This window comes from Gadus macrocephalus, chromosome 9 (assembly GCF_031168955.1).
Source record: "Gadus macrocephalus chromosome 9, ASM3116895v1".
Taxonomy (NCBI): Eukaryota; Metazoa; Chordata; class Actinopteri; order Gadiformes; family Gadidae; genus Gadus; species Gadus macrocephalus.
The window spans coordinates 22,118,500-22,143,207 of NC_082390.1; the positions used below are offsets into that span (position 1 = coordinate 22,118,500).

The 24,708-nt window shown below is 46.0% G+C and overlaps 2 protein-coding genes across 4 annotated transcripts; one reads left to right on the plus strand and one right to left on the minus strand.

Moving 5' to 3' along the window:
* The first annotated feature begins 710 nt into the window (after window positions 1–710).
* On the plus strand, window positions 711–11,660 carry ric8b (RIC8 guanine nucleotide exchange factor B). Of its 2 annotated transcripts, none has more exons than XM_060061483.1 (10): window positions 711–931; window positions 1,346–1,393; window positions 1,487–2,113; window positions 4,431–4,525; window positions 4,983–5,133; window positions 6,652–6,750; window positions 7,332–7,476; window positions 8,284–8,428; window positions 8,541–8,660; window positions 10,364–11,660. In XM_060061483.1, exons 1-10 carry the CDS (start codon window positions 848–850, stop codon window positions 10,470–10,472), a joined length of 1,623 nt encoding a protein of 540 aa, XP_059917466.1. In that variant the 5' UTR covers window positions 711–847; the 3' UTR covers window positions 10,473–11,660. The 2 variants fall into 2 exon arrangements, with proteins under 2 accessions (XP_059917466.1, XP_059917467.1); XM_060061484.1 differs by having other exon boundaries at window positions 6,655–6,750.
* Window positions 11,661–11,806: 146 nt separating this feature from the next.
* si:dkey-103i16.6 (uncharacterized protein LOC557125 homolog) lies at window positions 11,807–20,696 on the minus strand. 2 transcript variants are annotated; one of them, XM_060061486.1, is made up of 7 exons: window positions 20,573–20,696; window positions 14,813–15,038; window positions 14,427–14,654; window positions 14,089–14,321; window positions 13,114–13,214; window positions 12,877–13,038; window positions 11,807–12,527 (listed from the first exon to the last, which is right to left on the minus strand). In XM_060061486.1, the coding sequence occupies exons 2-7, from the start codon at window positions 15,025–15,027 to the stop codon at window positions 12,267–12,269; spliced, it is 1,200 nt and encodes a 399-aa protein (XP_059917469.1). In that variant the 5' UTR covers window positions 15,028–15,038; window positions 20,573–20,696; the 3' UTR covers window positions 11,807–12,266. The 2 variants fall into 2 exon arrangements, with proteins under 2 accessions (XP_059917469.1, XP_059917468.1); XM_060061485.1 differs by lacking the exon at window positions 20,573–20,696 and adding an exon at window positions 20,029–20,446.
* Window positions 20,697–24,708: the final 4,012 nt, after the last annotated feature.

The window sequence follows — 24,708 nt, forward strand, 5'->3', positions numbered from 1 at the left end:
GGGGTATGATGATAAAAGTATAAAATAATAATAATAATAATGATAATAAGGGGGGAGTTGTAGCTGTCATTAATTTAGTTTAGGCCTTAAGGAGGGGTTTTCATTCATGTTTTCTTCATTCAAACATAATTCTGTGGGCCAACCGATAATACACTTACTGCATCTGACGATGCATTCTTCCAGTTTTAACACTGCAAGTGAAGTTGATTGGCAGCCCCTTATCAGTTGTGACGGTTAGGTCAAAGACCTTTGATCGACTGATTCATTCTGGTGAAAGACATTGGAGTGAGCTACAGGGACCAATTTAGAATTATTAGTGGAAATAATGGGACATTAATTCTTATCAAGTAGCCTATGTAAAAGCAAAGACTTCAAGGCATTTTATTGATAGCTTAGGGATAAGAGTATATACCAATTGTATCTAAAATAAAAATATATATAATACAATTTGTTTGTGTATTTATGCATGATATGATATGTTATGATATGTTAGCTTACGGTACATCCCATTATGATATTCTACTATATTGTTTTATTCATTATATATTATACTATATAATAATCATTATATACTAAAAAAATATTTATAATTAGATATAATGCTGTATTATATCATTATATATTATATCATTATATATTATTCAATATTATATATTATACTATATCATATTACATTATGCGAGAAAGGGGCGTTTCCCCGTATCTCGCGGCCACCGTACCTACGGAAGGCAAACAAACCTGTTCTAGCTGCTAGCTAAGATAACTAGTGGGCATCGTCAACTCTCACGTTGTGACATTTTAACTAACTATTATACCTGTATATGTACTACATCATTCCGTTTTGATCATGGACTTGAAGGAGATCCTGTCACGACTTGAAATCGGCAACGAAGTGGAGATCGTGAAGGTTCTGCTCCAGTATAATCAAGAGGTGGGTCTGATCTGAACCAAAACAAACCACCAGGCTAGCGTTAGCATGCTAGCATTAGCATGATAGCTCTGTGCAGCAGGCAGCAGATAACCAGATCAATGCTGCTACTATAGTACTACTATACCACTACTACGATAGGCGGATCTGTAAGTGTAGTAGTATATTATCTGTACATGTTCGCCCTCCGGTCAGTGCTTTCCTTTATGACACGAGTCACAATCACAACCATCACAGTTATCATATGACAGCTGCTGAGATCTCTTCTTTGGATGCTGAATCCATGATATGCATTCAGCAGTATCTCTCATTAAAACGTACCTGATGTATCCGGATCTACATACCCCCAGAAACTGTATTTCACACGCGTTTGACGTTTTAGTCAGTATTTAATCTGTATTTCCTTATTGGTTTCAGAATAGTCAAACTTTTACATTTGACAAAAATGAAGAAAACCTTCAAATTGTAAGTACTGATTCCCACTTTCAATCCGCTGACGATGTGCATTTATAAGATAGTGTGATAATACGTTTCCTCTCCTTTCCTGTCTGATGTTAGAAGGTGTGTCGGAGTCTGTTGACGGCACTAGGAACCCAAGAGGGGCCGTGCTGCCAGAGGGCCTCCTTGGAGACCCTCCGCATCCTGTCCAGGGACAAGCGGGCTCTGGATCCCGTGGCCTCCAGGGAGGGCCTGCTGGTCTTGGCCGGTCTGGCCCAGCTGCCCTCCGCCCAGGACGGCGCTGACCCAGCCGACAGTCTTCAGGAAGACACCCTGACGCCGGAGCAGGAGAGTGTGGTGGTTGAGGCGCTCAAGTGCCTGTGTAACGTGGTGTACAACAGCCCCGCGGCGCAGCAGGTCTGCGCCGACCTGAAGCTGGCACACAGTTTGTGCACGCACCTGCGCAGCCGCTGTGGCCGGCATGCGGTCGGCCTGTTCTCGCTGCGCCTCCTCTTCCTGCTGACGGCGCTGCGGCCTGACGTGAGGGCCAGCCTGCAGAGCCAGCTGCCCGCCGTGCGGCTGCTCCGGGAGGTCCTCGAGCGCACGCTACAGGTGCGCTGGGTCGGGCCGTACGAGGCCGGGGCCCCGGAGCCAGAGGCCACACCCCTTCCCACTGAGGACAATGAGCGAGCCATGGAGGCCCTGAAGGCCATGTTCAACCTCACCTTGACGGACCCCGCTGAAGAGGTGGGTGTTGGACCCTTTACTCTTTCTGCAATGGTGGAGCTCCTCGTATGTTATTTGTGTTGTAAGGCCTAATCAACCTAATCAAACATAGGAGATAATGGGCAGACATCATTATGTCATCATACTTTCAACCAATGAAAAAAAAAAACTATCATCTGCCTCAGAAATGTGATTTCAAGTTATAGAAACGACATCACGTGGCAAGAAATAAAATCCTTCTAAAGGATGTCAAGTATAGGATGGAATAAATGAATGCAGTAGTGTAGACCAATAGACCAGCCTTATAGTCTGTATCTGTCTGTTTGTTAAGACCCCAGGCTTATGGTTGATATTGTCTATGCCCAACTGTAAATCAGCCAAGATTTGTGTTCAACTCACCTCCTCTCACGCTATATAGACGTGTTCCGAATTTGAGTAATTTTATTCCAAACGAGTGTTTAGTATCTCCCATAACCATCTTTTGTCCAACCCAGGTATGCTCATACAAACTGCCCTGGCTAAGTAGCTTTCTCCAATAGTGCCCCCAAACTAAGAAACCCACAAGTTTGGATTCTGTGATTACTCTCTCCTTCTCACTCACAGAGACTGAGGCACCCAGTTAGGACTCTGTGTGCGTCAAAGGCAGTTCATACGCCACTGCTCATGCTCGCCACCTTAGAGTCTACAAGGAGAGCAGTGAGAATGATTGAATGTTAACTATCCTGATGATGCGCACAATGGTGAATTTTTGTATCGGACACTGTCACCATGGGGTCTTACCGAACACATCCTCAGTAGTTTGTTAACTTGATGGAGGCCAATTTAAATGTATATATGCATTTGCTGTTGCTAAATGTGTCTTGTCAAACTTAGCCTTCAATAATGTCATCAATAAGGTCAAATCCTGTAACATCCAATATATATTTATTCACAAGAATCGACCAGCATTGTCAGATGTTAAGGAGACATATTATGGTGTTTTCCCAACAAGTAAACATAGTATATGAGTTCCAGAAAACATGTTTTTGAAGCTATTTGCTGAAAATTGCTTTTAGGAAAGAAAATCTCGCCTACCGCTATTCCCCTCTGTTTCAGTCTCTTCAGAATGCTGGTTCTGGTGTCTTTAGCTTTAATGCAAATGAGCTGCTGCCCATTGCATACAAATGAGATGTCAGACTGAACCACAGCATGGAGGAGAAGTGATTGTTGCCGCTTGTGGACTCTTGGTGCTCTATATCGATATAATATTATTCAATATAATATATAGGTATCTATATATTAGATACCTATATATTACAGACTTGTACTGGGGGTTATCTCGGCCTTGGTTGAGAAGGAAATTTGGCTTTGACTCTTTGAAGTCCAGATTGAACCGAGTCATGGAGGAGAAAGGGATTGTACTCGCTGCCGGACTGCCGCCGAGCTCCCCCCGCCGGAGCTGCGTATCTATACTCTGAGTGGAGGGGGGTGGGGAAGTGGGAGGTAATATTAAAATGTGCCTGCTTCCTACATAGGAGTCTGCACTGAAACAGACTCGCTCGTTTGGTAACTGTTGGCGGGGTACTTTCAGAAATGAACAAATATATATCATGTACGGACTTATTTCAAAGTTTGTATGTGGCAGCACCAGAGACCCAAAATAACCCCCCAAATCCCAGGAAAAGTGTTGTTTTCAAAATATGTCCCCTTTAAAGCATCATACCAGAGCCGTACATTATCGTATTTTGAGGAAACCCATTGTATTCTCTACAGTAACACTGCGGTAAGTTACGGTAACTAGACTAATGGGAGAACATTGTTTGAGTCAGGCCTTGAGCGAGGAGGCTGCAGCCCTAGCCTGGGAAAACAGGGAGCTCCGTCATGAGGTCCTCTGAAGGGGATCACCCTAAGGATTACCTTGCAGCCTGTTTAACGTATTATGGCTGACACACGCTTGGTCCCTTGTTGGTTGTAACGTAATAATGTGGTTGATTGGCAGACTTCAGAACCTAGCAGTGATCTCTTGGCTGGGGATGTGAGAGGGAGTAGTTTAGGGTGAGTGGGAGGGGTTTAGGGGGAGGGGTTTAGGGGGAGTGGGAGGGGTTTAGCAGGGTCTATACGATTCTTGTAAACAGAGAGAGGTGGGGGCTTTCCAGCATTATTTTTTGTCAAAAAAGATCAGTTATGAATTGTAATTGTATTGATAACATTATGAAAATCACTATGGATCATCATTAACTAAGGATTTGTAAAGGTGATTTTAAATTACAAACTAGTGGGAACTTAACATGTTGCAACTTTAAAGCTAACTCCCACTACCACCAATGAAATGTCTTCCTTTTGGTCTCCTGCTCTTCAGGATGGGCAGCACCAGGTCCGCCTGATCATCGGCGTCATGAGGCACCTCCTGCTGCTGAGGACAGAGACGGAGGAGAAGACGGAGGAGGCTCACAGGTTAAACCCTTCCTATAGTACCATGTTATTGGAGACGTGTCCTTCAAGAACCTCAATCAACGCTTGACTGTTCCTATCAATGTTCAAACCCAGTTCGAACCGTCATAAAGAGCATCCCTCTGGAGAATGCCAGGAATGTTCTGGATCCAGGGAGAATGTGGTGGCTTGTAAAAGTGATGGACGACATCGCCCTTTTAACCTGCGTGGCCACTGGCTGAACAGGGCTGTTCAGCTCCATCTATTGTGGAGATCTTTGTCTTGTTTGGCCTTTGTCTTCGCTTTCTTCTATCTTCTGGGGGGAGAAAGGAGAATAAACTTCTAGTGTTTCGAAATGGAGGGGAGGGTGCTTCTCGTTCTTCATACTTCTTAGTGATTCAGGCCAATGATCGATCCATGTCATTTATTTCCAGTATCTGATCCATCAGATAAGTGATTATTTAGTTGTTCTACTTTGCAGCCATGCAGTGAATCTTCTGAGCAACCTGCCCGCCAGCTGTCTGGACGTGCTGATCGATGTTCCCGTTCAGGGAGGCCACGAGCAGTTCGGTGGAAACAACATGGCCGCCGTCCAAGTACTCCTGGATTTCTTGGAGAAGCGGATCGACAAGGTAAACACCGTCATCACCGAGTCATGATGACCGGTTCCCTGCTCCTGTGTGCGAGGTTTGATTAGTCGGGCTGGCGTTCCTCCAACTCAGCCATGTGCAGTGTGTCCTGGTTTAGGCCTCTTCCACACATATACAGATATGTTTGAGAGCAATTTCTATGTTTACATTCAGTAACGTGTGTGGGTTCACCATGTCACGTAGTGCGATGACATTGCTGTCAGATGGTAGTATTGCTAGTATTACTACGAGTATTAATGCAGTTCAACACTGAAAATGTTGAATTGCCATCTGTGTGTTTTAATGAAGGCCACTAGGTTATAGGTTGTAAGTTTAATATAACCTCTTCTCCAGATCATGGCACACAGTTGATATTGGCATTGATGAGATAACAGTGTGATCTCCCAACTGCGTGTGTTGCTGAACTTTTTAATCCTAAAACACACTGTATCAGGGGTCTGAATCAAGAGGTCATAAGATACAACATCTCTCACGTACAACATGTGAGAGAGCAGTCATGGGACACACCCCTAGAACCATTACAATCTAACTTTGTCTAACATTACGTAAGTGAAACACAATCCAAGAGTAAAGAATTTCATAACGATGCACATGAATAGATCAGTTTACTTTCATGTTACCTACACAAACTGTACATATATGAAAGCTGAGAGCACAAACCTTTCACCATGACCACAACTCGCTGAACTAGCTAGCGAATGACAATATCAATTTATTTGGTTGTCATCAAAGTTGTGTTTGATTGTGTTAAACCACCGTTGACACATAACCGAGTGTTCGGATACCATTTTGAATCCTGACACCGTGTTAACAATAATTTTTAGTGGCCTAGAGAGGGTTTCACTGGAAGTAGGACAAGGCCTCCGCTCAGAACACACAAGATTGATCACCTTCCGGTGGTTGTATGTTGCAATTGTGATGGTTTAGCCTGGTGCCATTCAAATCCACTCAACATGACCTTTCAATATAGGGGTTGAATGTAAGGACTGGTTCTCGATATTCATCGAAATTGACTATTTTGGTTTGGCTTGCATGGATTTATTGTTTTTATTTGGAGCCTAAACCTAGCTCTACTAATAGCATCTTTACTTTGATTGGCATCACATATTGACGGGGTGCTCATTAGAGGTTGACCCTAAAGTACTACAGGGCTACCACCTGATAACGCACTCTGTGGTATTCACTCTACTCGACATTAAACCTAACCATAACCCTTTGTCATGCATTTATAGATATTCTTATATATATTTGTTATATATATATACACAACCATGCAAGGTGTTGTCCAAAAGCTCAGTTTTTATTGATGGAAGGCCAAAACCTTGTGGAAATGCTGCAATTTAAAAAATATCTGTCTCCATGTGGACTTGGTTGTGAGGGGTCTTCTTTGATAATTAATCTGTTCATTCTTTCAACGTACCTTTCATCAAGTGTTGGGCCCGGTCAAAGCAGTCCCATTGTGGGTAGTATATGTGTTGGTGTGCTGTGTCCGGTCATAAGCAGGGGTCCAACTATAAGGAGGGCCTGACGCCGGTTCTCAGCCTGCTGACCGAGGGCTCCCGGCGCCACAGACACATCCGCAGGTTCATTAAGGCCCAGGTAACATTCCAAATGTGTAACTTATGTCAAAGGTGTGCTATCACCATTAATGAATACTTCTTGTCTAACAAGAATACCCAAGAGCTCATATATGCAGTGCCACTGATATGCATTGAGTCCTCAGATCACACTTAGGCCCAATCCCATTTCTACCCCTTACCCCTCCCCCTTGTTTTTAAGGGGTAAGGGGAAGGCGTAAGGGGTAGAAATGGGGGAGGGGTAAGGGGTAGAAATGGGATTGGGCCTTACACCATGCAGCGAGTCCTCAGATCACACTTACACTATGCAGTGAGTCCTCTTAGGCCATGTCCACAAGGCTACGATTTTTGTGTACAAACGCGGAAGCCTCGCACGTTTGGCCCGACCGTCCAGAAGGACCTGGAGTTTTCAGTGCCTGCAAACGCTTTAGGATTCATGAGAACCACAGACACGCAAATCATGATGTCATCACCCCACCTCTCGTCCCTCCGACTGTATGTCGGAGGGACGACATACAGTTCTGTAGCAGAAACAGCACCACATATAGCCTGAAATATGTACTACAGCGTTTCTACAGCTAGATGTACTGTGGGTCCCCTCAGGTGCTCCCCCCGCTGAAGGAGGCCAAGGTGCGGCCGGAGATCGGCACCACGATCCGGAACAAGCTGGTGCGCCTGATGACCCACGTGGACATGGGCGTGAAGCAGGGGGCCGCCGAGTTCCTCTTCGTCCTCTGCAAGGAGAGCGGTGAGAGGGGGTCTGGAGCAGGGCTCCTGATGCACCACACTACAGAGGGAGAACTGATTCTAGAAGGCACCCTCTGCTTCGTCTGTTTGATCCATGGTCACTCCAAACTAGGGATCGACCAGTATGGATGTTTTAGGGGCGATGCCGATGCCGATTCCATCAGCCTTAGCCGATGACCGATAAGGGCTGCCAATTTTCTTGAGCCGATATTTGGAGCCTATACTGCTTTTGCTCCCTCAATCTACATAATAAAATTGACACAGTGATGATAAAAATGTTACAAGTCTCAATTTAAAAAAGAGCATTTATTGAACTGATTGTCTCTAAATCATGCCGGGGATTTCTTTTTATAATCGGCAACGTGTATCTGCCGATAAAAATAAATAAATGCAAATATCGGCCCGATATATCGGTCGATCGCTACTCCAAACAGGGTGCTGTGTGCTCTGCTTTTAAACAACTGTAGATAAAACCCACAAAACAACACAAGAAGGTGATTTAAAAAGTTAGTGTTGTAGTGTATCAACAAAGTATGAGCGGAGCGCGTTACTCATAAGGTCACGGGCGAGTACGCTTGGCTAGTTCTCCAATCTGGTACGATGTAGTGATGTGTGTTTGTTCCCGTCAGCGTCTGACCCTCTGCGTGTCTTTAACCACGGCTCACACGCTGTGCAGGGCACATAGGGCTAATTAGTGCCACAAAAACACCAATACTTCTCCTGGAATTGGCCTGGAGACCAGAACGGCCGATGCTTCTGGATGAAGTGAGTATGATGTTTGGGTCCATGTGTGTCTGTGTTGCTGCAGTGGACAACCTGTTAAAGTACACCGGCTACGGCAACGCGGCCGGACACCTGGTGGCCAAAGGCCTGCTGGCCGGGGGGCGTGGAGAGACCAAGTACTCTGACGACGAGGACAGCGACACAGAGGAGTACAAAAGTGTTAAACCCTTGTGAGTAGGCCACCTGAGGTGATGTGCTGCTCATACCGTTTGTCTAGATCAGGGGTGATGCACCTCTGGGAATACCTGATCGGTGATGAGCTCATTCCTGTGTTTCCTCCAGAATCAACCCCATCACCGGACATGTGGAGGAGCCCATGCCTAACCCCATGGAGGAGATGACGGAGGAGCAGAAGGAGTACGAGGCCCAGAAGATGGTCATCATGTTGGACGAGCTGATCAGGTGAACACAGCCAGCCAATCAAGCAGATCTCTCTCTTGCCAAACTCAACGAGTTGCGTGTTTCCTTATTTCTGTTGTGTATATCTGACATATTGTCTCCCCGACATATTGCCTTTTTATTCTCACATTTCTTTGTCGTTGACCTTTCCTGAGCGCACAAAAGCGAACCCTAGTGGAACACACAAAGGTAAGGGAGAGGCGGCTCCCTGCCAACCAGTTCATTAGCTGAAGAATCCGCTCGTTCGCACCGGTGTCAATTAGCCTGTAACCCGCAGCAGCATTCAGCCGCAGTCAATGGGAGCTACAGCAGTAACATTAATTATCACCTAATTGACAAATACACCCACAAATGCACACACAAATGCACACACACGTGCACGCAGACAGACACACATTCACATTGCGTTGGCCCTCGATGCTCCTTACATTCAGCTTTTCAATAACATGTGTCCCCCTCTCCATTTTATTCTGCTCATTTTGATGATCCAGTTGTTACACCAGACAGGGTGAGGGGGGGGGGGGGGGGGGGTATTGTGGTAGCCAGAGACGGGGGTGAGTAGTAATGAGCCACGCGACACAGACGGCAGATTCCTTTCTCCCTCCCCCCCATGTGCTGAGCGAGCCCAGCCCGGTGATGTGTCCCTGAGGGGGAGAGGTGTGTAGTGCGTGGAGCAGCCCGCTCTCAGGAGATCACTCAAAGACCTGCAAGAATGTGCTCCCAAAACTGCTTAACTGGCCCTCCAATTAGCACATACCCTCAGCCCCAGCGCGCCCCCGGCCCCCGCCCCCCGTCCCCCGCCCCGGTGTCAAGGAGGAAGACATGGACTTCTCCTTCTAATTGGGGGGAGGGAGTACAATACGAGGGTGACAGGAGGACGAACGGGCCGCGGCTTTGTTTGTTTGTTTGATGGGTCGTCGGCAGCCGTCCTTTACCGCACGGCTCCAGGACCCTTGATGTGTGACATGGACAGGTGGTCACGCACACGCACGAGCACGAGCACACCCCCGTACAAGCAAGCGCACCTACAGCTCTGAATCTCTTCCTAAGAACACCTGTTGCATTGGATTCCTAAATGAACCAACTGAAAGTCAAATCCGTTGTGTCGTGTGTGTGTGTAAGAATCTCACATTAATGCAAATGCGTGTTTTAATCTTTTGATTGCGTGATTCATTGATAAATGGGCCGGTGAGTGATTTGGGGACACGGTGCACATATAATTGGATTAGTTTGGAGGGGCACCCCGGGCTTTGAGGAGCTTAGACGGGGCACTGATCCTGTAATTAAACAGGCTTTAGAAAGGAGGCCGGACAGGGGGGGAAGAGGGACAAACAGCGCAGAGGAGGGAGGGGCTTCTGAGGGTCATTGAAACCTAGAGATAAAAGGCAAAGTAAAGATGTACAACAGCAGGTCTCATTGTAGACGAGGCATTAAGCAACGGGGGTCAGCTTCAAATCATCAAACAGTTCAACAGTCCAATTATTAATATTATATATTTGTATTTGTTTGGAAGCCTAAATAAGTAATGAGAGATATGACTTCAGAATTACATGCATTTCTTTATGATGAATGGCCTCGTACGGAGATACGAGGCTTTGTGGATGCGTCACTGTGTCCTGTACAGTGTGGGCCTTTATCCTCCCACACCCAATCACAGAATGGGATCAGTGTGTGGGTTTGACTGGACCTGCCTCTCCCGTCCACAGGAAGGGGGTGATCCAGCCCATGGGGGTCAGGAAGGACTGCACCGTGGCCCCCCTGGAGGAGACCCTGCGCCAGCACACCCACGAGAGCTCCGGCTCTGACACAGACTAGCCACCCCCCGTTTCCTAGGATACTTCAATTAGACCGCTGACGTAGGCCCCTGACGAAGGACTTCCTTTCTGCTGGAGCTCTATTGGCGTCTCTGAAGGTGATGCCCGACAAACTGCCACCACATCCCGTCGAAGGAGCCCTGAGCCAACGGCCCACTGCTCCAGCTGACCTCTGTGCACTGCCTTTTACTAATATAGTCTTTGTATCCTTTAATGGCATAGAAACCTGTTGCTATAGTAACAGCCGCAATTCTGTTGATCTTGTCGTACGACTGCACACACCGGCCCAGAACGAGGGTGTCTCCGGCCTGCTGAGGGGGTTTGTCGGGCGGTGGGAGCTCCCAGAGCCGTAAGCAGAGGGAGGGATGCAGCGTGGCACTTCATGTTCAGGGTCTTCACGTTTAGTTGGTTCCCTCAGTGTGCACCTTTCCCATGTAAACATTGTTTAAAGATGTAGGTAGAACCCCCATCCTGGTTGCTGCTTTATGTAGAGCCCGCTGTGGCCGCCAGGAACATGGCGAAAACTGTTTTGTGAAAATATAAATTGCGAAGATAAAACTCCAAATTATGTAGCATTTGTCAATGATAGTAAATCAGAACTTGCCATATTTATTAACTTAATGAGTAACATTGGATTGTTTTTGCCTTATCTTGATTGCTTGCTTATTTAATCATTGTTTTCTTTTGCCGCAATGAGTGTATATTCTTTGTTCTATATTTGGGAGACGAATACCTTACTATTGCTGCAATATTGTTGGTTGAACAGAGCTCAAGGTCGCATGGTCGCCCATAGCGATATGATGTGGGAGTGTGTTCGCTGAGCATCCATAAAGTTAGACAATGAATGGAGGATTCTCTTAACTTATAAGTAATGGATGTGTCACTTGTTGATCTTTTGGTTGCCTACCTAACACTGTCTGAGTGCATTTGTAGAGTACACTGCCTTGTTTTGTTACACATAAATGGTATTTTATATCGCGTGGATGATTCCACTTGTTTTTTTCACCTCTGCATACCTGAAGTGGATGCTTAATAAACGTCAAGGTTTCACCCATTAGAAAGCAAACAATTGGAAGAGTCCTAATGCTTCTGATGCACATGTTGCAGACTAACCACTTTTTCACCGCTTCTCTTGCAATGTTATTAAAGCTAGAAAGAAGGAATCGATTGTCATTAAAGTTAACCAGCAGATTGTGTCGTTGGTCAAATATGTCTGGTAAAGTCCACCTGCCACTTGTTCTCTAACCTTGGAAGAGAAAGGTTCTTCATGTTGTTTATAGGACTCCTGACTGTATGGTTAGACGTAAAGATTACATGAACAGGAGAGGCGAGACCAATGCTGTAAAATTCTTTATTAGTTCAACTTATTCTGTAAGTTGTAAGTGCTTAAAATTCAATATTCATACACGTGAACTGTACATGGAAATATTGCAAACATAAACCATCTTTACAAAGACCACCCACGCCCTTTGCCATGCAAACCACTGGAAAGAAACTGATATGATATGAACACATTGAGTAGACAATGCATCAGATAGTTATCTCTGCATGCTAAAAAGAACCCTGTTGCCATTCCAGTGTATTATGGGCTGGGCAGTGATGTGTTCTGTGTCTTCGCTGCCTTTAGGAAGCAGAGCTCAGTCAGGCTCAGAGCCGTTCTCATGTTTTACCGACGGACTCGCGCTGCAGACGGGAGTATGACGCACCACAAGACAACGGTGTAACGTGCTCACAAGTCAAATGGCGGAGCTGACAGAAGCCCTGAAGATGAAGTGACACACTTTCAAGCCCGGGCTTAATCCACACGACTGACGATGGCTCTTGACTGGGTGGGGGGCCCCACCCAGTCTCCCTGGCTCCTCATGAGCTCCTCGATCTCCGCGCTCCACCCCAGTAAGTGGGCCATGCGCTGCACCGAGTCCAGCAGGTCTCCCAGCTCCAAGTGGTCCGCCCTGCGGAGCGGCGTCTTCAGGAAGGGCCCGACGGCGTGGCGGTTCAGCAGCAGACGGGGGACCGAGGCCCGGACTGTGTTCACCAGGCTGGCGAAGGGCTCGATCTGGGGCACAGAAAACAGGTGAGACCTGGGGCCGGCAGCGGTCCCCCTACATGTATGGAGAGCACAGCTGCAGAGGCCCTTCAGCCTGCTGTGAGTTCCTAACGCTCTTCAGGCTGGAGGAGGAGCCAGATCATTAGTCAATGATTACCTTTAATGTACTCCATACCTTTTTCAAAACATTTACATTACAGAGGAATGAGATTGACATAATAGATCAATAATAATTCTTCCTTGGCGTTCATAGGTTGGTTCTACATTGCATGCAGACACTATCTGTAAAGCCTTCTCTGAAACGGGGAACACATGAGGGACGGATTGTCCAACTTGAACAGAAGAGTTTTTGTTTTACCTGTAACGATGTTCCCATAATGATCAGGAGATCTGCTTTGGGGAAGTCTTCAGAATGCAGGAAGTACTTCTGTGGAAGGTCTTCTCCGAAGAAAACCACGTCTGGCTTCACCGTTCCGGCACAGAAGGAACACGTGGGCACGTCGCCACTCATGATGGCCACCTGTGGAGGCAGAGTGCAGCTTTAACCCCTAGCCAGGAAGGGCTGGGTGGTTCTTAGAGCATGGCGACCTCTGACCTTGGCGTCTTCAGCGGGGTAGGGTGTGTAACACAGGTGACACGAAGCGGTGGTGAAGTTACCGTGGGCTTCCACCAGCTTATCCTCAGGAATGCCGCACACTTTGGACCCCAAGGAAAATGGTTGCAAACGTATCAAACAGACGTTTTGACAGTTTTCAGAGAATTCTGAATAACAGTGATTAATATTGAAGCACTACACACTCGCGCCTAGGGGTGTGACGATACACTCAGCTCACGAGACGAGACGAGACACGATATTGGGTTCACGAGAACGAGACGAGACGAGATTTTAAGAAAACTACAATGACAAAATATATGACTGGACCAACAGACTTTTATTTAACCAAGTCGCGCATCCATTTTGAAATGTTTTATTATAACTCTTTACATGCATGAAATTGAAACTAAAACTACAATTTATAAAAGTTAAAGTAAAATAAATTCAATTAAATAATTCTCTTTTTTTAAGTGCAAACAATATTATGTGCAAAACCGTTTTCGCGGTTATTCAGCCTCTTCTTCTCCTCCGGAAAAACACGGCCGCATTGCATTGTGGTATACGGGAGTAACATGTAGGATACATCGTATGTACACTCAAATTTTGGGTATTTTAAGTGCATTATATAGTGCATGAAATTAACCACTGAGAATTCGAACACCACTACAAAATGGCGAGCACCCTATATAGTACACTATATCCGTGATAGGGAACGATTTCGAACACAGCTTATGGCTGCTTTCGATGCTTCCCCTCCTTCTCCTCCTCTTCTTTTCCTTTTCCTTCTTTAGGTTCTGGCAGGCTAGTTGTAGCAAAGGCGCATTAATGCCTCCACAGGCGACAAATAGAAGTTTGGATAAATCACAAATCTCGCGAGACAGATTTTTAACGCGACGGGTAATATCGTCGAGGTTAATCTCGCGAGATCTCGTGGCACGAGATCTCGTCACACCCCTACTCGCGCCACACACTCACTCTTCTCCAGGCCATCGATGTTCTGGGTGTAGACGCGCAGCAGCAGCCCCCTAAGGTGCAGCGAGCGGATGAAGTAGTGGATGTAGTTGGGCCGGTGGTGGCCGGGGTACAGCTCCCTGGCCAGCGAGAAGAAGGCTTGCGGGCATTCCGAGAAGTAGTCGATGTTGAACACCGCTTCGGGGTAAGGAAGGTCGTAGCGCTCCAGGTTGGAGTACAGGCCTGTCCCCGGCGTTCTGCAAGGGGCACACAGGCTGCTGAGTGTTGACTCTGTGTGTGTGTGTGTGTGTGTGTGTGTGTGTGTGTGTGTGTGTGTGTGTGTGTGTGTGTGTGTGTGTCACCTGAAGTCAGGGATCCCGCTGGCCGTGCTGATGCCCGCCCCTGCCACCACCACGATGTTCTTACAGCGGCCCAGTTTCAGCAGGCGGGCCACTGAGGCCAGCCCGCCCCGGGAGGAGGACTTGACCCTGGCTCGGGGGCCCTCCTTGACAGGCAGCGATGGAGCAGGCTGATCATTCTGCGTAGAACTCCTGGACGCGTGGCGCATGTTGACACCATCCAAGGCGTGGCTGAAAGACCCTTCAATATTATTAATCCCCCCCACTTCTCAGAGGCCTGGCCACCCAATCAGAGGCGTCAGGATCCATGATATTGAGAACCATAATGGTGATGAAGGGCGACTGTGGAAGCCTTAATGGTGATGAAGAGGTAGCCGAGGGAGCCTTACCCCAGAGGAGACTCCTGCCCACTGACCCTCATCTGGCTGAGGTCCTGGGCCAGGGCTGAGTCTGTATGCTTCCTGCGCTGCTTCCCGTACGGGCCGGGCGCCAGTTCCTTGGGCGGTCCGGGGCCGCCCAGCCGGGCCTGGGAGGCAGCGCTGCGGGTCAGCCTGGGGGCCGCAGGGTGGGGGGACTGCTCCACTGCGGGCCGCAGTCTGCTCATTTCAGAACCGCCTGAGACAGAGAGAAACACAACAACAGCCTTAACAAAGCTCAGCTTTGACTCTTTGCATCAACCAATATTTAGTCATAATATTGTTCAAAGTTATTGGGTTAATATATTTGATTTGTATTCTTATAGATCTTAATACGTAATTGTGTTGGGACGTATCTTCATATATTCACTTATTTCCCCTTCAATAAACATGTAATTCTTGCTCCTCCCGCCCCTTCTTTACTCACTGCGCGGAGCCATATTTAAAAACCGGTTAAGCTGAAATCACTGCAGAGCTCCTTTTGTTTACCCCCCCTTCGCTCTGAGAAAAGAAACACGTTTTAAAACAGCCTGCTTCCCAACAAAAGGTAATGGCTGTAATATATTTAGGGCTGCCACCACCCCCACCTCAACCTCACAATCTATGCTAATACAGTCCACAGCTGTGGCAGCTTTACTGGTCAGGGAAAGTCCAGGGTTCTTCTCTTGTTGGCAAGGGAAGGGGTAAGAATAGGATGTCAACAGTGAAAGAGAAGCCTAGATTGACTGTGTGTCAACAAACCCAGCCGAGAGAAAAAGAGTATGGAGGCCCCCGTCCAGAACGGAGAAGGTATAAAGATAAATGATGCGGAGACAGGATTCAAAAAGAGTGAGAGACTCTCCAAGCTCTTCCAATCTACGGAATGAGGTGAGTTCCAGACATGATGAATAAATAACACATATGATCATATCACACTGACGAGTGCTGCAGATTACTCTACTGTTTAATATAATATTAACAGGCCACATTTTTATTCTCTTCAGGCATTGCTGAAGGCCTCTGCAGGCTACGCGGACCCCATAAATCACCAGCCCACTTATTAGGGTCCGGCCCAGATGGTCTCCCCCCCCCCACAACGTTCCTTAGCAGCTCTGCAGGCTGAGCAGGCCAACAGGGGCAGGGAGGGCACAATAGACACTAGGGTCACAGTAGGGACATAATGCAGGATTGAAACAGTTGGTCTGCGTTCAATTAGTGTAATCCGGTGCAGAAGAGGGTTAACTACACTTTTATTCACATTGGTCAAGACTGTAGGATAATGTGGAGCAAGAACCCAAAAATAACACCCAGAATGTTTGATCAGTAAGAAGATTCTCCTTTAGACTTTTGATCCTATGTTGTCTACACGTCTTTCATTATCAGGGTCAGGCATCCATCCAATAAAGTATTGTTTTAGATCCTGTATAAGGCAGAGAAAGCCAAGCTAGCACAACACCAGGAAAACCCTCTTTTTAAATTCCATGCTCCTATCCAGCGGGATTAGAAATGTAAGGCCACACGCCCGCTGTATGGGGAAGGCCAAGAGGGTTTTGACGCATGGGGAGACGGTTCACATGGGAGGGTTTGGACGCATGGGGAGACGGTTAACCAGGCAGCTGAAGAGGGGGGACGGGCTGGTGGAGCCAGCAGGGTGATGGCGCTTTGGCGAGCTGGATCAGGAGGAGGTTAGCAACAGGTTGCTCTGCTGTGGAATGAGATGACGGACTGATTGACTGACGCAGGAGAAATTGGCAAATAGTCTCCGATGTTGACCGTGCCCCATGAGCACACGGTAAAGAAGACGGTTTTCAACATTATTGTAACATTAAGTTATTAACCTTTATTTTTATTTGGTACCTCAACATTTTCAGGAATCGCTTGTAAAGTTAAAACCATTCATACAATGACACATAAATACATCTATCATTCTGTTTGCCTAATAGGCATTTCAATGGACTTAACGTGGTAGTTGCAGACCTAGGGCTTTGCTCCCAGATGCTGCTCTGTTCCAACTATTATTCCTAAATGACAAATAAATCCCTGGAGGAATGACAAAGGCTTTAAGGAACCAGGAGCCGGCCCCTCTGCCTTTCAGAGTCTGACTCTCCCACTCTGGCCCCGGCCTCAATGCCCTGCCCAATGGGGTCTGAAGGGCCCTGGACCACCAGGGGTGGAGCCCCTCATACAGGGGTACAGTAATCTAATTAGGCCTGTCCCACAACACTGCTCACCACTTCCGAACTCACCAACCACCCCAAAAGCCTGCCTTCCCGGGATAATCCCTCTTAAACGCTTGACGTTTGTTCTCTGACATTTGTTCTGCTTTATTCCAGAGCTGGAAGGTGCCCAGTCTGATTAAAGGATTCCTGTATTTCATCACACAATAAAATTTATAACATCTATGCACTTCACTTTGACCCCCCTCAGATGAACATATTAACCTTGTTTCACAAACCTTTATCACACAGTCATATTTTGCTGAATTGCCTTAACGCCTAAAAAATATTTGTCCTGTTTCACAAACACCTAAAAGTAAGAAGACCCACACTTTGACCCCTACTGCCCCCCGCTGGCAAGTTGGTTGCCACGGAGACCTCTCCAATACTCTGAGAGGCAGAAGCCTTGTTCTCTGTCCCCAAGCGTTCACTAATGACATATCACTTTGTGTTGCATCTTTGTTGGACTCTCACTACATACATTCAAAGCAATGGGGCCTAATTTGTGTTGTATATTGTTTGCTCCAACAGTAGGGAAGGTGGAATGGAGAGGGGTAGATGGAGAGGGGCAGGGGGGGATAGATGGAGAAGCTAGGCCACTAATTGATTTATAACCGTGATTGTTGTGTAAGCACGCCACTAAAACTGTGGTTACGCTGCCATCGTCTGGACATTAACAATATTGCCGATATCAGGCCTATTGAACACATCTAGAAGTTAGACATTTGATTTCGTACCGTTTCTCACAATATGTTGGGTCGAGGTCAGACTCAAACCGGCATCCCACTGGTCATGTAGATAGATGTATACATTTATGTCGCCGTGGGAGCAGTATTCCATAGACGGCTGTATAGTGAGCTTGGTAGGTATGGTAAAATTACATTGGTATGTCATAAAAACTGGTTTACTGGAATGAACATATCAAAAATATTCTTCAACCATGTTTCTATTATATAGTGTTAGAATCCTATGTCAAAACGGATTGCAGAGAAAAGATGCGTGTGGCCCTTTAAGGCCCCGCCTGCCATGGCGAGGGGCCTCAGTCGGAAGTGGTACTGATACTGGTCCTATGTGGCCATAGTATGGAAGCTCCTCTTTTAGCCATCTCAGACAGATGAGAATAGGTATTTTTCAAACTTATAAGTGTTTATACGTGTTGTGAAGCCTAAAAAAAATTCCCATATTTTTTGGCCGTCTTTGGCCTTATTGTTGTGGATGTTACTCCGTACAGTCCCACGTTCACATGTTACATGCGAGCCAGGTTTGCAGCTTTTACCACCAGATCAGTTTGTTGGTCACTGCATTAAATCCAAATGGTCTAACCATTTTGGTTTCAGTTGAAAGGTGTGCATCATTCAGCATGTGTACAACGTTTCATGATTAAAGAGGAAATGGCAGCCTGTTGAAATGTTTAACTTCAGGCACCACCTATGGGTTATTTGGGCCTGTCCTCTGTCCTGCATCCCTAACTCATTTTACAAGCTCTGCAACCCTGTCAATTTATACACTGCCGAAATTGTCAGAAATAACTATTTAAAGAATACTAACTAATATAATAGAGTTCCTACAGATTTTGTAGGACCCCTTCAAAGAATATGCAGAATGAGTAGCCGATGTAAACATGATACGAGGCAGCAGTTATTGATACTAGTATAAGCTATTGAAACTAAACATTATGGACTAGTATATGTAAACATATGGTGTACCCGACGTGTCTGAATTTACAGGGTACTGTGAATTCAATGAGTAGAAGAAGTATTCTGTGGTGGGCTATCTAGAGACCCAGAAGGTTGCAGGTACAAGTCTTTGAGCACGACATCAAACAAAATGGTCCCCACTAGATGGTTGATCCATGGATGTGAGATAAAGTCCCAAACTGTGATAAATTATCTCATATCACTGAGTGACAGGCCTGTGATAAATGATATAGCACTGTGTCAGGCCTGTGATAAATTATATCATATCACTGTGTGAGAGGCTGTGATACATGTTATATCACTGAGTGACAGGCCTGTGATACATGATATCATATCACTGAGTGACAGGCTGTGAGAAATGCACACCATCTTCCTTTCTTCTTCTTACCTTGCGAAAAGGATGGATTCAAGGAACACAACAGAAAACCATCTATTCCACACTCAAAGCTATTGTCTTGAGCAGCCTCTTGTTCATGCATGATGAATAAAAAAAAGAGGAAATTTTCTGAATTGCATTTCCCAGCATGCACGGCAACCCTAACATTTGAACGCTGCTACCAGGCTCATCACAAAGGAATACCTGGTGTTGTCCAAGAACACACCTTGTGACTAGTGGACAATGAATGCTTCAGAAATATCTTGATTGTTGTTCAAAGCCAATGCATTTGTGTTCCCTCTTCAAGTAAACATTCAGAGAATGATGAGGACTTGACAGCTCCTCGGGTGCCCACTACAGAATCTAAAGTCTGTCGGACGGACTGGACAGGATGGGGCCCTCCAATAAGCCCATCAGGGACCAGCTCAGGCTAGGACCCCTGCAGAACCCCGTCCCTATCAGGGTCCAGCTCAGCCTAGGACCCCTGCAGAACCCCGTCCCGGTGCAGGGTTCAGCTCAGGTTAGGAGCCCTGCAGAACCCCGTCCCTATCAGGGTCCAGCTCAGCCTAGGACCCCTGCAGAACCCCGTCCCTATAAGGGTCCAGCTCAGCCTAGGACCCCTGCAGAACCCCGTCCCTATCAGGGTCCAGCTCAGCCTAGGACCCCTGCAGAACCCCGTCCCTATCAGGGTCCAGCTCAGCCTAGGACCCCTGCAGAACCCCGTCCCGGTGCAGGGTTCAGCTCAGTGCCGCTCTGCCACAGGGCGGCACTTTTGAAACCTGATCAGACGACGGAACAAAACGCAGAAGGAGAAACACGCCGCGGAGGGCTGATCCGACGACAGCTCAAATACGAAGAACCGGGCTCGACTAAAAACATGAACCTAACACCACGGTCGATAAATAGTGACGGTTGGCCTACTTGTTTAGATGCTTCTTCTTCCTGAAACAACACATGAAGATTGGGTCTGAGGATGTGCGTGTGCGTCACTTCCACTGTGACCGATCCAATCAGGGTCCAATCCCGCCAAAATATACCAATAGAGCGCAGCAGTGTGGTTCTGGAAGTAAAAATCCCATCCATTTTCATCATAGAGATTTTCATTAAAAGCCTTAATGTCGTAAGTAACCATTACAATAATATGTACCACACGCCGTTATATTGTAACGGCGTGCTCCTGTAGAAGCCACAAGTTAAACGGGGCAACAACCAGTTATTTAGAAAAACACGTTTGATTGGCGATGTCATTGAAACCACTACACTACCCATAAATCCTGATGTGTGATAAGCGTTTTTGATTGGTGGAGCTCCCCGCTAACAGGAAACGTTTACTGCACTCGCGAAAGTGAATGGGCCCAACCAAGCCCACAGGAACAATGCATACTTCTATGATATGTCCATGAATGGCCTCCTCTACAAATGGTCAAATCTCCTAGGGCCTCTACGAATAGTCAAATCTCCCAACCTTTATGCCTCCTTTCCTTAACCTATGTGGAAAACGTCATCGGGTCAAGGAGAGGTGAAAAGGTGCTTCCTTTCGAACATAGGAAAAGACAGCACTGTTTAAAATGAAATCGACTTTCCTAACCGACGTCATTTCGCGACGGCGGGTATTGTCGACCTCTAGCGTCTCTAGTTTGAAACTACAAATTTCCGAAGATTGACAACATAATGCTCTGATAATGCCTGGCTGCGGCATTATATGTCCATGGTCAGTACACCTCCACTGTCAGGACAGGAAATGCACGGCATACATTTCAAAATAAAATCGCGAATGCCTTTATACTTTTACTCAACTACATTTCGTAGGGAAAATCATACTTTTTACTCCACTACATTCCAAAAACCTGTCGTTCCTTTACGACATGTAGGCGTGAACATGCGTGAAGACACAGCTAACCAATGCGGACGTCGCAGAGCCTAAACAACGTTAATATTAACCTAGAAAAACCATGTCAAGCCTAAACGGTTACGTTATATGTTCAAATTAATAATCGTTTGGAAATATGATTGTTAGGCCTATATATCGGGCGTTTGTCTGTGGGGACCCCGTTTATATGGCTAGAGGCTAGGTGCTTTCTACATATCCAGGTGTGCTCCCGGTACAAGCTAAATGCTAAAAACAATGCTTGCCTGTCCAATAGTAATTGTAATGTTCTTATTCATCTATAAATAAAACATCATGAATCGAACTTGTGCTAGCTTCAGCTAGCTGTTTTTAATATTGAACTCTCGCAGTCTACTTTCACTCTGCGGTACAGCATACAGTCAATCCAGCATCTGTTGATGTTAGAGCTCCACCTATTGTCAGCTCCTTTGTTAGCACTTATCATTACATCCCCCTTCCAAACAGATGAGTATGACATTAAACACAACTCTTAAATAACTGTCAGTCTGAGTAACATTCAACATGTCAAAATTAGTGCAACAAACTACATTCCTTAGCACTTAGCTTTTCTCTGTAACCAAATGTCCTAACACAGTGCAAATAAAATAAATTTCCCTGAGCATCAAATACATTATAGCTCTTTGCTTTTTTATTTTTTTTACAACTCAGTCAATAACACATTATAACAGTATGAATAAGTAAGTATGAATTTTTTTTTTTTTAAACAGTGCCATTGTTAACAACTTTCTGTCACAGCTTCTTAGTCGAACAGTTCATCCTTGTTCTATGAGCCTCTCAGGAGGTTTTCTTGATCTGGTAGACCTTCCAAGTGTCTCAGTCATTGGGATGGGTGAAGGATGCTCACTGTGCTGAACATCTGATGTACCACCGTCCTAACTTGTTGTTCAGATCCAGTCTCCTCGGCTTGATGTTCAATGCCCCGAGCCTTTAACAGACTCCTCCTGTTACTCCTTAACACTTGTCCATTCTTTGTCTTAACAACAAACGACCTGGGTCCTACTTCACTGAGAACTATTGCTTTCCTGTCCCAGCAGTCAGGGCCTTCAATCTTCACAACATCCCTTGCCTGAAGAGGTTCCAGATGCCTTGCCGTTTTTTCATAGTTCATTTTCTGTCTGTGCTTGAGTCTCATCCTTTTGTCAACCAGCTTGTTGTTGTGTTTGTTATCTTTGTTGTTTGGAATGTGTGGGAGTGTGGTGCGCAGCTTGCGACGCATGAGTAGCTCAGCAGGGGATGCTCCACACTCCAGATTTGAAGCCCTGTAGCTTACTAAAGCAAGGTAAGGATCAGTCTTACCGTCTCTTGCCTTTTTCAACAGTCTCTTTACAATTTGTAATTTTTTCTGATAGAGATGAGCGGTTTGTGGTCAGTCTCTGCCGTAAAGGTTGGTAATCCATACACATAACTGTGAAACTTTCCGCAGCAAAACACTAGACCCAAAGTCTCTTTTTCTATCTGAGCATAGCGTTGCTCGCTCTCTGTCATTGATCTAGACGCATATGCTACAGGTTGCCATTTGTCTCAGTTTGGAGCAGCGCAGCTCCCAAGCCATCTTTTGAGGCGTTGGTGGAGATTTTTGTTGGTTTTTTGTTGTGTCAAAGAATGTGAGGACTGGCTCTGTAGTTACAGTGGCCCTCATTTATCAAACGAGCGTACGACAGAAAACGTGCGTAAAATGGACGTACGCTCATTTCAACGTTGAGCTTGGCATTTATCAATTTGAACGTGAGCGCAGGCTGCGATGAAATCTCACGTCAGGTCTGAGCTCGTGTACGCAAGTTTTTTTGGTGCAACATACAGGTATTTCAATGATGAATAGTGCAGCACAAGTAGCCCATGTTCAACATCTGTATTAATTACTAAATAAATTGGAATTAGCCCAGCCGTTCAAACAATTACAATCAAGTCAGGCCTAATTAAAAACAGTATTGCTATGAAAATAATTAGAATGTGACAGGTGAAATGTTTATTCAGCTGTCTATATTAACAGGAGCTTTGCCAAATAGGTGGTCGTGTCTCAGCGATGGCAGATCTGGCTCTGTTAAGGACCTCAACGCACAGACGAGAGAGTTTTTCGAGACTGCGCCGATTTTTTTTAAGGAGGGCGATGAATGGCTCTTGAGTCGTTTTCGTCTCCCAAGGCATCTCCTGATGGAGCTATGCAATGCTTTGGAGCCACAGTTAAGGCGAGAAACTAGGCGATCAAACGCAATACCTGTGCAGGTTTGCTCTACCTTGGGATTTTTGGCCACCGGGATCTTGCAGCGGGAGATCGGGGACAGGTCTGCTATTTCCCAGCCAAGTATTAGCATGCCAGCAGTTTTGGCAGCTATAATGTCCCTCTCCGAACGTTATATTAAATTCCCATATAATAACGATCAGCAAACTGGAATCAAACGGGATTTTTATGCTATTGCTAGGTTTCCAAATGTGATTGGTGCGGTTGATTGTACCCATGTGCGTATGAACCATCTATTAATGATTACGCGTACATCAATTCAGTTAATGTTCCGATTATTTGCGATGCCAGAATGTCAATCCTGAACATGGTAGCCCGATGGCCTGGGGGCACGCACGATTATTTTATTTTCCAAAATAGCAACGTTGGGCATCGTCTACATCAGGGCGCACTACATGGTCAGAGTCATCTCGGTGAGTTACGCTGCAGTCGCACTGCACCGGCCTCCTCCCGTTTCTTGCTTGGCCGGCTTCACAGCCGCAACACGTTTTTTGGTGCTGAGCTTCATGTCGGACCATTTTTTCTTCACCTTATTCGGAATTAAATAACTTTAACGGAATGCAAACAATAGCATATATGTGAAATGTTTTAAGCTGGATAACAGAAGTTGTACATTTAATTTATTATTTAATTAATTTAATTAACAAACCTCTTCCGTAGCCCGACGAACATTGGAAACACTATTCACTGCAACAGTTATTTCCTTCCATATAGCATTCTTTTGCTGGCCTTTAATGGCAGCTATAGGCTACCAAATAAAACCAGACGGTTCGCATCCACCAGTGACCCCAGCGTCTCCATTTGGGTCTCGGAAAAATTCCTCTATTTTACCGTTGGACGTTTCTCCATGTCGTAAAAGTTAGGGGCGAGACTTCTGAAGACGTGCTTTTATATGGGCGTGTTACGTTAATTACGATCGATCTCAGCCGCCGTATTTATCAACACCAAGATCCTTCGTACGCTGGGATTGGTGTGATACGAAGGTTTCGTAAATCTCACGTGGGTCCTATCGTAAGATGAATCATGCGTTCAGATTTGCGCTCATTTCTACGTTCGTTTGATAAATGAGGGCCAGTGTCCTTTAATTGTTTCCACTCTTTCTCATGTCGAGCAGTCCATTTAACCACTCTGTTGTGCTGTAGCAATTCCCTAAGCCATTCCCATGGCTCTGAAGACACCTTTTTGTCAGTGGGGGCAGGCATGTCTAATATGGCTTACACTTTTGACTGGTCAGGTTCCACCCCTTCACTTGTGACCTTGTCTCACAAGAAGGTCATCTCTGTGACTCCAAAGAGGCACTTGTCTCTATTCAGTTTTAGTCCACTCTTTTTGACTCTCTGTAAGAGTTTCTCCAGTCTTTCATCATGCTGTTGTCTTGTCTTTCCCCAGACAACCAGGTCATCTATATAGACTCTGGTGCCTTCCAGACCCTCTATTATGGACGCCATAGCTC